The sequence below is a fragment of the Carassius gibelio genome, chromosome B22, assembly GCF_023724105.1.
Source record: "Carassius gibelio isolate Cgi1373 ecotype wild population from Czech Republic chromosome B22, carGib1.2-hapl.c, whole genome shotgun sequence".
Lineage (NCBI taxonomy): Eukaryota > Metazoa > Chordata > Actinopteri > Cypriniformes > Cyprinidae > Carassius > Carassius gibelio.
The window spans coordinates 25,184,927-25,200,266 of record NC_068417.1 but is presented as its reverse complement, the minus strand read 5'-3'; the positions used below and the strand labels follow the sequence as shown (position 1 = coordinate 25,200,266).

At 37.7% G+C, this 15,340-nt stretch overlaps 1 protein-coding gene and 1 pseudogene across 1 annotated transcript; both read left to right on the top strand.

The window, feature by feature from the left end:
• Positions 1-1,244: 1,244 nt before the first annotated feature.
• Positions 1,245-9,635, top strand: LOC127988295 (interferon-induced protein 44-like; annotated as a pseudogene).
• A 1,372-nt stretch (positions 9,636-11,007) lies between these two features.
• On the top strand, positions 11,008-13,779 carry LOC127988093 (interferon-induced protein 44-like). The gene is made up of 9 exons (XM_052590624.1): positions 11,008-11,144; positions 11,494-11,532; positions 11,621-12,140; positions 12,229-12,283; positions 12,373-12,568; positions 12,648-12,800; positions 12,904-13,075; positions 13,207-13,307; positions 13,383-13,779. Exons 2-9 carry the CDS (start codon positions 11,524-11,526, stop codon positions 13,566-13,568), a joined length of 1,392 nt encoding a protein of 463 aa, XP_052446584.1. The 5' UTR covers positions 11,008-11,144; positions 11,494-11,523; the 3' UTR covers positions 13,569-13,779.
• The last annotated feature ends 1,561 nt before the right edge of the window (positions 13,780-15,340 follow it).

Here is a 15,340-nt window from a genome sequence, read left to right as displayed (position 1 = left end):
TCAAAAACAAAATAAGTGGTATAGCCCATCCATAAACTCAACCAATCAATAAGTTCAGCGCAGAAGTCCCAGAGTTCCGGAGCTTGGTAAGTACTAGGCCTACCTGACCAGCAGGGACTTTCTGAGGGGCACATTTTTTCCCAGAACTTTATTTAGATCTTGGTTCCTCGGTGGTGGAAACACATCGAGTACCAGCCGTAGTTCCTGGGGAAAGTTCCTGTTGTGGAAATGGGATTATATATAAGATATGGCCAACAGCTTCAAGCCGTTTTCATCCAGATCCAGCTCTGAGCAGGAGTTCTTTGTCGGGACGATGTAGGATGTGGCCATTCCCAGCAGCTCCCCAGCCTTCACCATCTGAGTTCAGTAAAGACAGAATGCATCATGTGATGCTCAAACAGCAGAACATGGCAAAGTGAAGCTTTCAGATGTAAACATTATAAATCAAGCATGACATACAGCCTGCTGAATGGCCTTGCCCTTGTAAATCTTGGTAATCTCAGTTATTTTCCTGAGTAGATTTAACCTGTTTGAAGGAATCGGTTCAGTGAATGATTCAGACTCACTCATAAGTCACTTGCCGCCACCTACTGGTGTAATGAAGAAACCCGATTTACTTGCTGATAATTTAATTAGAACTAGCAGATCACAGTAGGCTACTTTTAATTTATCTCCAATACGGTAGTAGGAAATCAGATTAAACGACATGTGGACGATGATAGCTGTGATGATAAGATGATTGACAGGGCAGTTTGAACAGTGACAGAATCTGTATAAAAACAGAATGCACGTAACTAAGCAACAGAGCGTCCGTAAAAGAAGCAGCTATGACGAAGTAGTATGTCCCAAATCCTGCATTCTTCTACATACTCAATAAGTATGTAGGCTTCTTTTTCTTCACAAAAAAGTACATACTTTTTAGGGCTTTGGGACGCAGTAACACTGCCTGATTTATAGCAGCTAAGTTACATCAATCTACCTTTCTCGTCGAAAAAGATTGTGGATGCTGGAGAATTGTTTTATTAATGTTCTACACATTGCTGCAGTTCTTTGTATCAGGCATCGATCATTGGAACCGAGAGATTTAACGTTAACTGATTAACTTGACAAATAAATCGTTCGTAAACACCGACGGATAACGTTACCCCAAACATCCGCCGGCTAAATCACATACTGAATTCAACACAACTAATTTCGCCAGAAAGAGCGACGCGTTTTATTTTATTTTCAAGATTATTCAAGTTATGTATTGTGTTTTGGATCTTTTGAAGCTGACTGACTATGTGACAATAGTAGAGCGTACTGTAGTGCGCACTATTAAGCAAGCGTTGGTGGTATAGTGGTGAGCATAGCTGCCTTCCAAGCAGTTGACCCGGGTTCGATTCCCGGCCAACGCAGCATCTTTTTCCTGCTTCAATTAACTTTGCGGAAAAGCCCTTTCACGCCAAGATCGATAATTCTAAAGTTATAACTATCGTCCTAATCCTATGTTAATTGTGAAGTTCATGCTACACTATAACGATATGCAATTTTAAAATAACGCCCCTGCAGTACCTTCACAAACCCAGTTGGGGAGATTTTGACAATATAATGTTTAATGCTCTTCATGTTGTCAATAACAACAAATGAAATATAATATTCTTACTCTTTGTATATTTTGAAATGTGAAAAACGTGATAGGGCAAAGGTAATCTAAAAGCAGCTGATTATATAACCTGAAATGTCTAAAAGTCTAATTAACATTTTTGTCATATCATTTGAAATCTGTAGTGGATTACAGTATATAAGTAATCCAACCAGCTACACCTATACATTATTTTTTGTAGGTTTGAGCGAAGAAATAGCAAAATCAAAGCTTTAGTTAAACCTCACTGATAATTTGTGAGAGTTCAACAGCACAAAAACTGCTATGAAACTACGAGCTGTTTTATACAAATTCAAACCACAATATCTCAGCAAACAAGCTTTGGCATCATTTCATGGGGATTTATCCTCTCTGTTTAGTCTGTTTTTTGGAAAGATAGCAGCTTTGGTGTTCAACACATTGTTTCAGAAATGCAAACAAAAAAGACTGAAATGCAAACTTCATTAGGTTGGCTTTATGTTGTTGAAGTTAGCGGAGAAGCCTTAAGAAAAGAAAAGAAATATGAATGTTTGTATTTTTTAATTAGTTTTGAAAAGACATAAACTATTGATCAAATTTCACATGGGTTTGAACCAGATTCAACCAGATGGTCAGTTTGGGTGCATCTTACCCACTGACTCGGGTCAGTTTACCCCTAACCTTGAGCAGATTTAGCCACCGGAACCTTTTTTATATACAAGAACCCATATTTTTAGAACCCCTTGTCAAAGATACATTCTGATAATTTAAGATGTTAGCAAACATCCTGAACTTACTCAAGACACTTTCATTCTGCCTCATTTTCCCTTATCTTGAGGAAAACTTTATTTAAAAATGGCTCGTCTTACCCCATTCTCCCCTGTTTATTCATCTTTGATGTTCATTTATAAGTAATCCATTCAAGATAAAAAAATAATTAAATTTTCTTTGTATAATTGTCTTATGTAATACATGTCTTTTTGTTAACGACTGAAAACACATTGGGTAAGCTCAGCATGCATTCACTCACTCCTAAATTAACAGAAGTTCTTCAAAACATGTATATCGCTATAACTTAATCACACACTGGTCATTATCTGTCATTTGCGTTTTATGCAGAAAAAGACTTCCGGTCAAGAGTATATTTGAACTACAAAAAAAAGTTCACTTCTACATTTTTTTACTTTCACTCAATCGGTGTAATTAGGCTACTCTGTCTTTTTTTTGTGCTTATGTCCCATAATAAAGGATTATGCATTTTTCGTTTCTTTGTGATTGTTTTTAGGCTACTGTCAACTTTATGCTCCGTTTGACTGTTTTGTAAAAGGCTTATGTCTATCAAATATTTTAAGACAAAAAAGGTAGCCCTGATTCTGCTTAAATAGATTAGTTAACGCTGTTAAAAATTTATTTTGCTAAACATCAAATGAACAACAGGAGTACAATAGCAACCCGTTATCCTGCTATTCTTTTTCAACTTGCAGTTTCAAGGCTATACCGTGAACAGGTCAACGACGAGCTCAAACAGCGACAACAACATAAGAAGAGTTTCGTTTAGAGCGAAGAGTTTCGTTTTCCAGGCTTTGAAGCTTTCGTGTGACAGAGAGAAGAGGAGCTTGCCGTTACGAGTGTAGCCTTGGATGTACTGAAGCAGCGTTTCGTTATTTCTTCAGAGAGAAGGTAAGATACGGATACGTAGTAGAAATTTGTGAAGTAAAAAAAATATAGCGAACAAATAAGCGACATTTATATACCATAAATAAGACTCTATATTTTATTTGAGCAGGTTTTGCTTTCCTTTTCGATTCCTGCTGATCAGTTTCGGTATAGTTCTTTCAGAAAACTAATCTTCTGACTGCTCGTTTGTGTGTCTGTGGCACAGAATTCAAACCATATCATATAGCTTATCCTTTTTTTCTTGTTTAGTTGCATTCAGCTTTTGGTGCGTCCAAAATTTACAACGCCCCTCTCACTTCGAGGTTAACAGAAAAGCAAAGGCAGCAGCTTTGTGACATGATGGGAAACCTGGAACTGAGTCTTCTCTACAAAGCTTCAGTTCATGGATATCAAGCTTCTGCTTTCCACCAGAGATGTGACCGTCAGGGTCCCACTTTACTTGTAGCCTACAACCGTTCAGGCTACATCTTTGGTGGATACACTAGTGTGGATTATGCTCAGAGCGGGCGGGAAATTAGAGATGATCAGGCTTTCCTGTTCAGTGCTCAGGATGGTAAAGACCCTGTTGGCGTCAGAGTTAAAAGTGGACATTATGCACGCTATGATGATGCTGAAGGGCCCAACTTTGGCCAACAGTTGTACTTTTGCTACAACAACCATCCATTTGTGAAAAATGATTACCATCCTAGAGGAGCATTCGATTTTCATCCTTTCTTATATGGACATGAAACTTGGCTGAGTGAGTGTGAAGTGTACAAAGTGGAACAGAGTAAGTCAACTTAAAATATAGTTATTTTCAGTAAATTTGTATGGTAACTGTAGTCTCTTTTAACAATTACTAATATAATATCAATTGTCTACTCAAACAGGAAGTGCTCTGTTAGAGATGCCATGGAGGAATGTTCTGTGGACAGCTGAGTATGTTTTCCTAATGCTGAATTAATTCAGTAATAAGATACAGTTTAAGTTTGAACTACTCTTTTGTAGTCGAAGAGCAGAGCTCATGGAAATGATCAGGAACCATAAGCCCCCGAAGTGGTCTGTAAGTCGTGTCCGAATCCTAATGATCGGTCCTGTAGGAGCTGGAAAATCCAGTTACTTCAACTCCATCAACTCCATCTTCACTGGTCATGTGACCAACAAAGCCATGTCAGGATCTGCAGGCACTAGTCTAACTGTGCAGGTACAGATTCAATAAAATGATTATATTTTCTATTAGAGTTCATGTAACGTCTTTTGATGACCTAAGATCTTTATGTGATTCTCTTCTTGTTTGGTAGTTTCGCACATATCCTTTGAAAGATGGTTGTGGAGGAAAGCTGTTGCCATTTGTGTTGTGTGACACCATGGGACTCGAGGATCAATCAGGTGCAGGACTGGACATTGAGGACATCAGCAGCATTCTTCAAGGACACGTACCTGACCGCTATACAGTAAGAGCACTCATCTCCAAAATGAACAAAGGAGAAATGGAAGATTCGGATTAAAGTTGTTTTATATACATACATACATACATACATACATATATATATTAGGGTTGTCATGATACAATAAACAAATGGTACGATACTATACCAGCTGAAGTATCATGATACCATGCCATATTTTATTAATTCAAAATTCATATCTACAAAATGAAGCAAAATGTCAGAAATACTAAGATTTAAATAAAAACAGACCAAATTGTCCTCAGAATTAATTTTTTTATGAAATTGAATAACTGGCTCTTTAGAAAAACTCAAGAACAACCACGAAGGAACTAATTTAAATGTGTCATGCGTGTACTCCATGTGTACAGTAATGAAGTCATGCAAACTGAAACTCTTCTCAGTGTACTAAGCATTAACACTGCATTAAGAATTTCATTTCTTGGTTTTCTCAAAGAGACTGGCGATGGTGGGCTGCGACTTGCTGGTGGCAGGGTTAACTGTGTGGCTTTGGGCACCAGTTAGGGCAGCATGGTTCTGATTCTGAAAAAAAAAAAACAATAAGAAACAATATGAAATTAATTACCGTACTTTCCGGACTATAATTCGCACTTCTTTTCATAGTTTGGCTGGTCCTGCGACTTATAGCCATGTGCGACTTATCAAAATTAATTTGACATGAACCAAGAGAAAACATTACCGTCTACAGCCACGAGAGGGCGCTCTGTGCTGCTCAGTGCTCCTGTAGTCTACACTGAAGACATAGAGCGCCCTCTCCCGGTTTTAGACGGTAATGTTTTCTCTTGGTTTTTGGTTCTAAATCAATGTGACGTTCACACTACAGGACTTAATGCTCAATTCTGATTTTTTTTTTTTAAAAATTAGATTTTTTTGCAAGCCCGTTCACATTTCCAATAAAATGCGACCTTTTGTGATCTCCTGTGTGAACGTGAAATGACCCAGAAGTGACCCGCATGCGCAGAAGAGTACTCAACGGTGAACGATGTCACTTGTTGTTTGCGGAAGTTGCTAACGTTAAACATGGATGTCAACAACAGTGTAGTAAACAGCGGTGCTCTTTTTGCAACATTAAAGTTATTTTCCCAACGGAGCCAGCACAATTACAATCTTCTTGTTTTAAGAAGAAAATTTAAAAGAAGGAGGAGAGCAAGGTTTTTGGCCATGGCATTTTGTGGAGCAGTGTTAGCAACGTCGGTACAGAGAAACGTGTGAGTGCGGAGTCACAGTCAGGAGTGGTGGGATACTGATGTGAGTGGCTCTTCTCGTTCCCGCCTACTTCAACGCAGAATTATGACGTTTGTAGCGTATCAATGACGTACGAGTCGGATACATGTGGCCTGGCCGTTCAGACGGAGGTCGCATTTCAAAAGATCGGATAAGTATCGGATTCAGGACCACATACCCAAGTGGCCTGGGTCACATTTGAAAAAATCGGATCTGTGTCGTTCAGACTGTCATGAAAAGATCAGATACAGGTCGCATAGAAATCAGAGTCGGCGTCAGAGCAGATCTACTGGAGGGGCATTGGATCATCGGTGGGGGGGGCACTGTAATTTGATAAATATTTTTGACGCATTGGCAACATAATAGTAACATGGAAATCCAGACCTAAATCTGGAAGATCTATATAGAATGACAATGAACGATTTGGACTTGGGTTTTTATCTAAAAGAGGAACAGCAGCGCTGAAATTTGCTGTTTTGCCGACCGGATACGGCAAGAGTCAGTTAGCTCCAAATTATGATCTATATAGAATGACATTCTACCATAGAATGTTAGCTCCATTGATCTATCTATATAGAATGTAATTATATATTTTTTATTTTATGTATTATTTTACTTGATTCCTAAGACACAACAGATGACGATAGATTACGATTCCATATAAGGTTAGTATAGCCTAGTCCAGCACTTTGCGAATGGACAGTGACTCAAGTAGCACGTAGTAGCATTCTCCAATTTAAGTAGCCTACATTTTTGTGAAATGCGCGAGGAATAGCGGCTAACGTTCATAACCTTGCATGTAGAGAGCACTTTTAAGAGCTAAGATAGGCTAGGCTACATCGTTATCGGAAAACGTGGCCCAGAACAGATAGCCTAAACAACAGAACAGGACAGAAAATCATATAAATATAATATAGGCTAAATAAAAAAACATAAAATAGGCCTACAATAAATAGCTATATATATGTTATACTTAAATAATTAACAAATTACGACGACAAAAATAAAACACTTAATCAGTTTGAAGCTTTGAAAAAATGGCAAAAAAATAAATAAAAAATGTCCCCATCAGACAAAGTTTTTTCGTATAGATGTTTCTGAAAACTTTTTGGCTTTAGGCTTTTTTCTTCATAAAACGAGTTGGACCTAATCACACAAATGTCTGCGTATAGACCAGTTAAATCAGAAGACTAAAATTCGCCTGCAGAGAATAACGATGTCACATTTTTTTACTGATTTTTTAGTTTTTGATTTGGGTAGAATGCAAATTTTGTATAACTTGAGAAATAGATAAAGATAAAATAAAATACAGTAAATTGAAAAAAATAAAATACAGAAAATACAGTGTGCTTCAACAAATAAAATAATTTATTTAAACACCGTTTTTCTTAGGGTTTCAAGGACTTTAAATACTCTAAAAGACTCGTTTTCTAAACAAAATAAATAAAGGACAAAAATAAATGTATATTCTGCTATTTATGCTAATACTTGTTTTTAACCTGGGTTACACACCTCCCAGCAGTTTATACACGCACCAAGCAGAAATGACATAAGCCCAGATATCTTTACAGACAGCCAAGTATAAAACACAAATGCAGTTAGAACCCACAAACATTCATCAACAATTCACCTGCTTAGTATAGGCCTTATGAAAGCTAGGGCTGGCTTCAATAAGTGAATTGAACATATGAGTTACCCTGAGAAGAGTTGCAGGCGACGAGTGTTGCTACTGAACCGTCTAAGTACTGTGTCCTTCCATTCGCTTGTGCATTTGCTAGCATTCGCAAAAGAAGGGCCAGCTCGGCTCTCAGACCGTGGTACTTTTGGCCGTGACCGGAGTCATTGACGAGGCTACGAAGGTCTAATCCATTTTCGAAAATCCACATTTTTTGAAGAATTTTTTTTTAATTAGCTGCTAAGAACTGTCTATAATATAGACGGACAAACTGTTCTTTTGCGCGCGCGCTGCAAATCAAATGCAACAAGTTTACTCGGCGAGACGGGTTCTCGAATGCCCCACCATTATGTTAAACTGCTCATTTAAAAAATATTTTCAGTCCCTCTCTCTAGCGTGAATAATATGCAACACCTTACTACTGTAATGTTAATCAGGACATGGTCAAAAATTAAGATAAATTATTTAAGGTAAATAAGTTACACTAACCTTTGTGTACTCTGCAAAAGATTAGGGATGTGTCCGAAGATGCTAAATGAAGTTGCTTTTGTTTTCCCCATTTAGCTTGAATTTAGCATGGCAGTTTGGTTTTCCTTCATCATCAGATAAAAATCCGAAGTAATTCCATATTTCACTATGTGTGAGTTGCTCTTTTTCAAGGAACTGTCGCGGTTAAACGTTGTATTTAAATTCATTGTATTAACAGGAACATACCATTGCAAATTAAAATGAAATGAACCTAATCAGATGCGTGTCGGGGAAAAAAAAACACAACACCATATATGGTATATAAGAAGCGAATTCTACACAGGTTTTTTTTTTTTTTGCGCTTAAAGGGCACCGCGGAAAGAGACAGGAAGACAAAAGACGCTATTGTTTATTTGAGACACAAGTGTTCGAACGTTTTAGCAACTGCGCCACAAGCCACATACAACAGTACTTACGGTAGAACCGTAACGACGATACTACCGTTTAAAAAATACAGTGGCACTGCACCGCCAGTATTTTGGACCCTTAGTATCACGGTACTACCGTAGTACCGGTAAACCGTGCAACCCTAATATATATATATATATATATATATATATATATATATATATATATATATATATACACAGTCATCTTAAATCCTCTTAATTCAGTTCAACCCCACAACACCGTTTCAACCTGATGAGCAGAAGTCCTCCAGACCTGCATCTCTTCAGGAGAAGATCCACTGTGTGGTGTATGTGATAGATGCCACCAAAATCTCCCTCATGTCTGACAAACTACAGGAAAAACTGGCTTCCATACGCCGAAAAGTGAACTCACTGAGTAATTAAAGTAACAGCATTTTAGATATACCATAGATTAATTAAAATCTAATGAGAAAAACTGTTACATAACTCTTATTCTGTATATGCCAAAGACTAATGGTTATTTACATTTCAGGTATTCCCCAGATTGTCTTGATGACAAAAGTAGATGAAGCATGTCCTCTAGTGGAGGAAAATCTTCAAAGTGTTTATGTCAGTTCCTACATCAAGTCGAAGGTGAGAGCGGTCACAGGATCAGATGTCTGTATCTCCAGGACTCAGAGTGAGGGAGATGTTGTTTTGTGTCTGCAGGTGCAGGAGGTGAGCTCTGGGTTGGGTGTGCCGGTGTCTTGTGTGTTACCGGTGAAGAACTACAGTCAGGAGCTGGAGCTGGAGCTCAACTGTGACGTCCTGCTGCTCACCGCTCTACAGCAGATGCTTCGCTTTGCAAACGACTATCTGGATGATGCTGAATCCTTTACATGATAATTTAATAAATTGGTACTAGTACAGCTTTTTTAATAGCTGATTTAACATTATATCTTTGTGTGAAATGTACTATTAATACACTTTTTTTTACGATTTAATCTACTAGTTGTGGGACATATTACATATCACTACAATAAGACATCTAAAAAGTGTTATTCTGTTCTGTTTATCCATTCTACTTCTTTCCAAATCATACCCATTCAATAAAAGGAAATGCTAACAAACATCTTTGTACCACCTAAACATGTTGCATTGTTGCTGAGATGCTTGTTACATTTCTGTGTCATCATTGCATGGTTTGATTAAACTAGTAAAAACTGATTAAGACTCCATCAAAGGTGAGTGAAGTTCAAAAACAGATATTGCTTCAAGTTTAACACTAGAACTAAAGGCAGTCATTTTGACAGTTTTTACATTTTAAATGTCTAATAACTTTGTTGAAATAAACCCATACAAATATAGACCTACTCTGACTTTTCTTAAGTGTGTGTATATTTTATTCTAACATTGTTATTGTATTTAACACATTGTTATTATTACAAAACACAAAAGAGTTCTGAGTATTTCTACCTTGAATGGATAAAAAAGGTCAAACTGACTGTTCGAATTACACACAGCCTATAATTTCTGATTTTTATTACTTTTTCACACGGTTGAAGATGCATGTCAGTGTAGCAACTTTTGTTCTAGTTGTTTTTATGTTCTGTCAAGGTGGCCAATTTTTAAGTTTTTTTTTTGGGGGGGGGGGGGGTCATCCTCACAATCTCGAAGCTAAAGAAAACAAACAAACAAATAAATAAAGACATAGCATAACAAATGTACATATGAAACAGTGACAGAACAATATATTGACTGTCATATGATATGCAACATATAACACTTTTTTTTTAATCATAATGGCACCAAATACCAAATCTCCTCTTTAGAGTGCAGATTTTATAGCTAAATGTTATGTAATATCATGCTAATGTTACACTTAATAATCCTGAAAAACAATAATGCATCTCATTTCAAATTTAGATTATCATTATCCACAAAGGAATTAAGATTTGGAAAAACATATTTTGACCACTGCCAACAACATCATCTGTAAAATAATCACAGATTTTCAATATGAACCCTGCTATATGCACAGAAAAGACAATAGCTACTTTCACTGAACGCATTTGAATGCCTTTTTTAGCACCATTTTAAACTTTTTTTGTCTTATATTCAATATTTGCTTCCATCTATTAATATTATACTTACACGACTATTAATAAAAATTAAAAAAGGATTTAAGTTATTAATTTCCGATTTAAAAAAAAAATATAGTGTTTAATTACATAAAAATATTTATTCAAATTCAAAACTTAAAAAGCAGGTATGACCTGCAATACTCTTTTGAGAAACAGATACATGTATATTTATTAAAAAGCCATACAGGTACAGAACATAGCATTACAAATGAAAATGATTAATTTTTTTCGACCAAAAAAATTCTCTAATTTGTCTCTTTGCATTGGAATTTAAAACTATTTATTCTAATTAACCATAAACACATCACAATTTGTAATATAAGTAATAGAAATATTATCATTAATTCATAACACACACACACGCGCGCGCACGTTGAAATGCATCCATAGGCAGCGTTTGTCAGGTCTTGGTCGCAGTCACTAGATGGCCACTGTCCACCATCCTTAAACGAGTGCATTCATTATTTCTTTGACAGAGAAATTGGACTGTGAAAGGTAAGCTACAGAGTCGACATATTAAAGAAATATAAAAGTATTTCACATTGTATTTAACGTTGGACGAAGTGGTTGAAGTTACACGCAAAAATGCTATTAATTTCAAACGTCAAAATTATTTGATCGTTCACTTGGTAATTTTTACTTAATTAATCTAAACGTTTTTCACGAATAAATAACCCGTATTTTACAATACGAGATGGTAAACTCACACCAATACACGTGAAATAAAATGTGATATATATATATATATTACATTGGGCGAACCGCCATGTTGCAATCACATGACCAGACGCTATACACGTGCTGCTTATAAATCGTGTCACCTCTTTCTATGGAATACATTTAGTTTGGTTTACTGAGCCAAGAGCATTTTACGATGGAATTGGTGAGTATACTTGATGATTTCCATATTCACACCACAAGGTCTCAACACAGTGTAATAAATAATTTTTATTTTTTTTTATCTTTCAAAGATGTATCAGTCTTTTGTATTTGGATCTCAAGTGTCCAAGGTTGCGCCCATCACTTGCAAATTACCAGAAGAGAAATGTAAGCGGCTCCGTGCTTTGCTGGGGACTGTGAAACTGTCTCTTCTCTACAAAGCTTCAGTTCATGGATATAAAGCTTCTGCCTTCCACCAGAGATGTGACCGTCAGGGTCCCACTTTACTTGTAGCCTACAACCGTTCAGGCTACATCTTTGGTGGATACACTAGTGTGGATTATGCTCGAAGCGGGCAGTATGTTACCGATCAGGAAGCTTTCCTGTTCAGCTTTCAAGGCAAGATCCCTGTGTGCATCAAAATTAACAGTGGACATTTTGCACGTTACGATGACGCTGGAGGGCCCAACTTTGGTCAACAGCTGTACTTTTGCTACAAGAACCAGCCAGTTGTGTTAAATCACAGAGGGAGTGCATTCAGTGTTAATACGGTGACAATGTATGGGAACGACACTCAGCTGACTGAATGTGAGGTGTATAAAGTGAAGCAGAGTAAGTCAAGTCTTCAGAAAAGGATTCACGTGATTGATTATACAATCTAATATGCATGGTATGAATTCATAATAATTTTGATTGCCAGTCCCTCAGAGCAGTGCCATAAACAAGCAGTGGAGGAATGTTCTGTGGACAGCTAAGTATGTTTCAATTTAAATATTGTTTTCCTTGTCCACTGTTGCTGATTTCATAGGATGATCTCACACAATTGGTTTGCTCCATGTTGTAGTCGAAGAGCAGAGCTCATGGGATTGATCAGGAACCATAAACCTGTGATGCCGTCTGTGAGTCGTGCCCGAATCCTAATGATCGGTCCTGTAGGAGCTGGAAAATCCAGTTTCTTCAACTCCATCAACTCCATCTTCATGGGCCGCATTACCAGCAAAGCCATATCAGGATCTGGAGGCACTAGCCTCACCACACAGGTACAGATTTAAAAGGAAAACAAAGTTTTTCTCTGGGATGTCAAGACCTGTCTTTGTTTGTAACCGTTATTTCTTTTAGTTTCGCACATACCCAATTGTGGACCATCATGAGGGAAAGCCGTTGCCATTTGTGTTGTGTGACACCATGGGACTCGAGGATCAATCAGGTGCAGGACTGGACATTGAGGACATCAGCAGCATTCTTCAAGGACACGTACCTGACCGCTATAAAGTAAGAGCATTAAGATGGTTCATGCATCTCCAAAATGGCTTTGTGTATGATTATGATTAGTTTAATGAATGGTTGTCCTTCTCTACATTTCTCTAAATTTAAGTTCAACCCCATGGTACCGTTTCAACACAATGAGCGAAGGGTCTACACACCTGCATCTCTTCAGGAGAAGATCCACTGTGTGGTGTATGTGATAGACGCCACCAAAATCTCCCTCATGTCTGACAAACTACAGGAAAAACTTGCTTCCATACGCAGAAAAGTGAACTTGCAAAGTAAACTAAAATTATACTACCATTGATCTATAATCTGAGAATTAACATTTCAGTTTGTAAATTGCTTTGTTTTTGTTGTAAAATCTGCTAAATGAATGTAAAGTGTTTTATATTGGTATACTATCTGGTAGGCATCCCTCAGATCGTCTTGATGACAAAAATAGATGAAGCATGTCCTCATGTCCAGAAGGATCTTCAAAGTGTTTATGTCAGTTCCTACATCAAGTCGAAGGTGAGAGCGGTCACATGATCAGATGTCTGTATCTACAGGACTCCGAGTGAGGGAGATGTTGTTTTGTGTCTGCAGGTGCAGGAGGTGAGCTCTGGGTTGGGTGTGCCGGTGTCTTGTGTGTTACCGGTGAAGAACTACAGTCAGGAGCTGGAGCTGGAGCTCAACTGTGACGTCCTGCTGCTCACCGCTCTACAGCAGATGCTCAACTTCGCAGACGACTATCTGGATGATGCTGGTCGAGTGGAGCACGACTTCCTATAAGTTGCCTCTGGTGGAAAATTTTCTTTTGAGCCTGTTAACTCAGTTTTTTGTTTGAGTGCTAATGAATGATTGCATGATGTTCAGTTGTAGTATATTTCTTTGTTTCTATAAGCTAAAAAGTTTGGACATTTTGTAAAATATAAATATTTCATTACAGAAAGACACGAGTTATTAAATTGAACATATGTTAAAGCAAAATGTGTTACATCCATCCCTGGTCTCCTGTTCCTTTGTGTACAACATATTTTGTTGATAAAAATTTACCGCCTTTAAATACATTGTGGTTCAATGTAACTGCTGTAAACAAAACAAGACTTAAAGGGTTAGTTCGCCCAAAAATCAAAATGATGTCATTAATAACTCACCCTCATGTCATTCCAAACCCGTAAGACCTCCGTTCATCTTCAGAACACAGTTTAAGATATTTTAGATTTAGTCCGAGAGCTCTCAGTCCCTCCATTGAAGCTGTGTACACGGTATACTGTCCATGTCCAGAAAGGTAAGAAAAACCTCATCAAAGTAGTCCATGTGACATCAGAGGGTCGGTTAGAATTTTTTGAAGCCTTGAAAATACATTTTGGTCCAGAAATAGCAAAAACGATGACTTCATTCAGCATTTTCTTTTGCGTATATGTTGTGAGAGAATTAAAAACAAACCAGTTTGTGATATCCGGTTTGCAAACGAATCATTCAATGTAAGGCCTGGTTCACACGGGACGATTTTAAAATTGTCGGCCGATATTCCAAACCTGAGAGACCCCACACACGGCGATAAAAAATCACGGGTCTAACAGTTTTGGTCTTTCAGTGTGTGGTGTGCAGCCACACGTTAATATCAACATATCACACACGAACCGATTTGACTCCCGAGCATTCCCAGGTAAGACGGGAAATCTCGCAAAATCCCTCGAGATCAAACGTGACTTTAGAGTAAACAATCATGGCGGACGAAGAGGATGCAGTGGTCATAGTTTGTGCTTTGTTTTTAATGGAAAAAAACATAAGAAAAACAAGAAAAGGCAATGGTCAAAGAGATGGAGACAACGGGAGCATGGACTATACTTGCTATATCATGATATGGAGATAAGTTGTTGTTTTATCTCATAGAAATGTTGTTACGTACTACACAGATTAATAACCGTTGAAATAAACGTTCATATGTTAGTTTCCATGTACTCTGGTGGACTGCAGTTTTGGATGTAGTTATGCCCATCGACTTTATTTGTATTTGTTATATTTGTGTTATTATATACACCGGCTGTTTTGATTTTGTTTCCCGGTACTTACTCACCGCCTCGTCACCTCACTTTCTGATTGGCTACACGCCACAGTCCACAGGCTGCGTGATTGTTTGTCCTTGGGGGACACCACACACGAGAAGAAATCAGGCCAAATAAATCCAACATGTTGGATATCCCCGATTTGAGATCGGAGCGGTCCCGACGTTCTTCCGAGCAGAGGAGAGCAGTCTTAACACACCACACACGGCAGGAATATTTGATCAGATTATTTTACGATAATCTGAGAATCCTAAAATTGTCGGAAGGGGTGAATCGGGGCTAAAATCGGCCTAATTATCCTGCCGTGTGAACCAGCCTTAACCAGATCTTTTTGAACCAGTTCACCAAATCGAACTGAATCGTTTTAAACGGTTCGTGTTTCCGATATGCATTAATCCACAAATGACTTTAGCTGTTAACTTTTTTAATGTGGCTGACACTCCCTCTGAGTTCAAACAAACCAATATCCCGGACTAATTCATTTACTCAAAC

Bases quoted from the DNA above. Each gene is read 5' to 3' on its own strand.
- LOC127988093 (XM_052590624.1), top strand. The intron at 12,141-12,228 runs GTAAGTCAAGTC...TTTGATTGCCAG, and splicing joins GGTGTATAAAGTGAAGCAGA to TCCCTCAGAGCAGTGCCATA. The intron at 12,284-12,372 runs GTATGTTTCAAT...TCCATGTTGTAG, and splicing joins AATGTTCTGTGGACAGCTAA to TCGAAGAGCAGAGCTCATGG.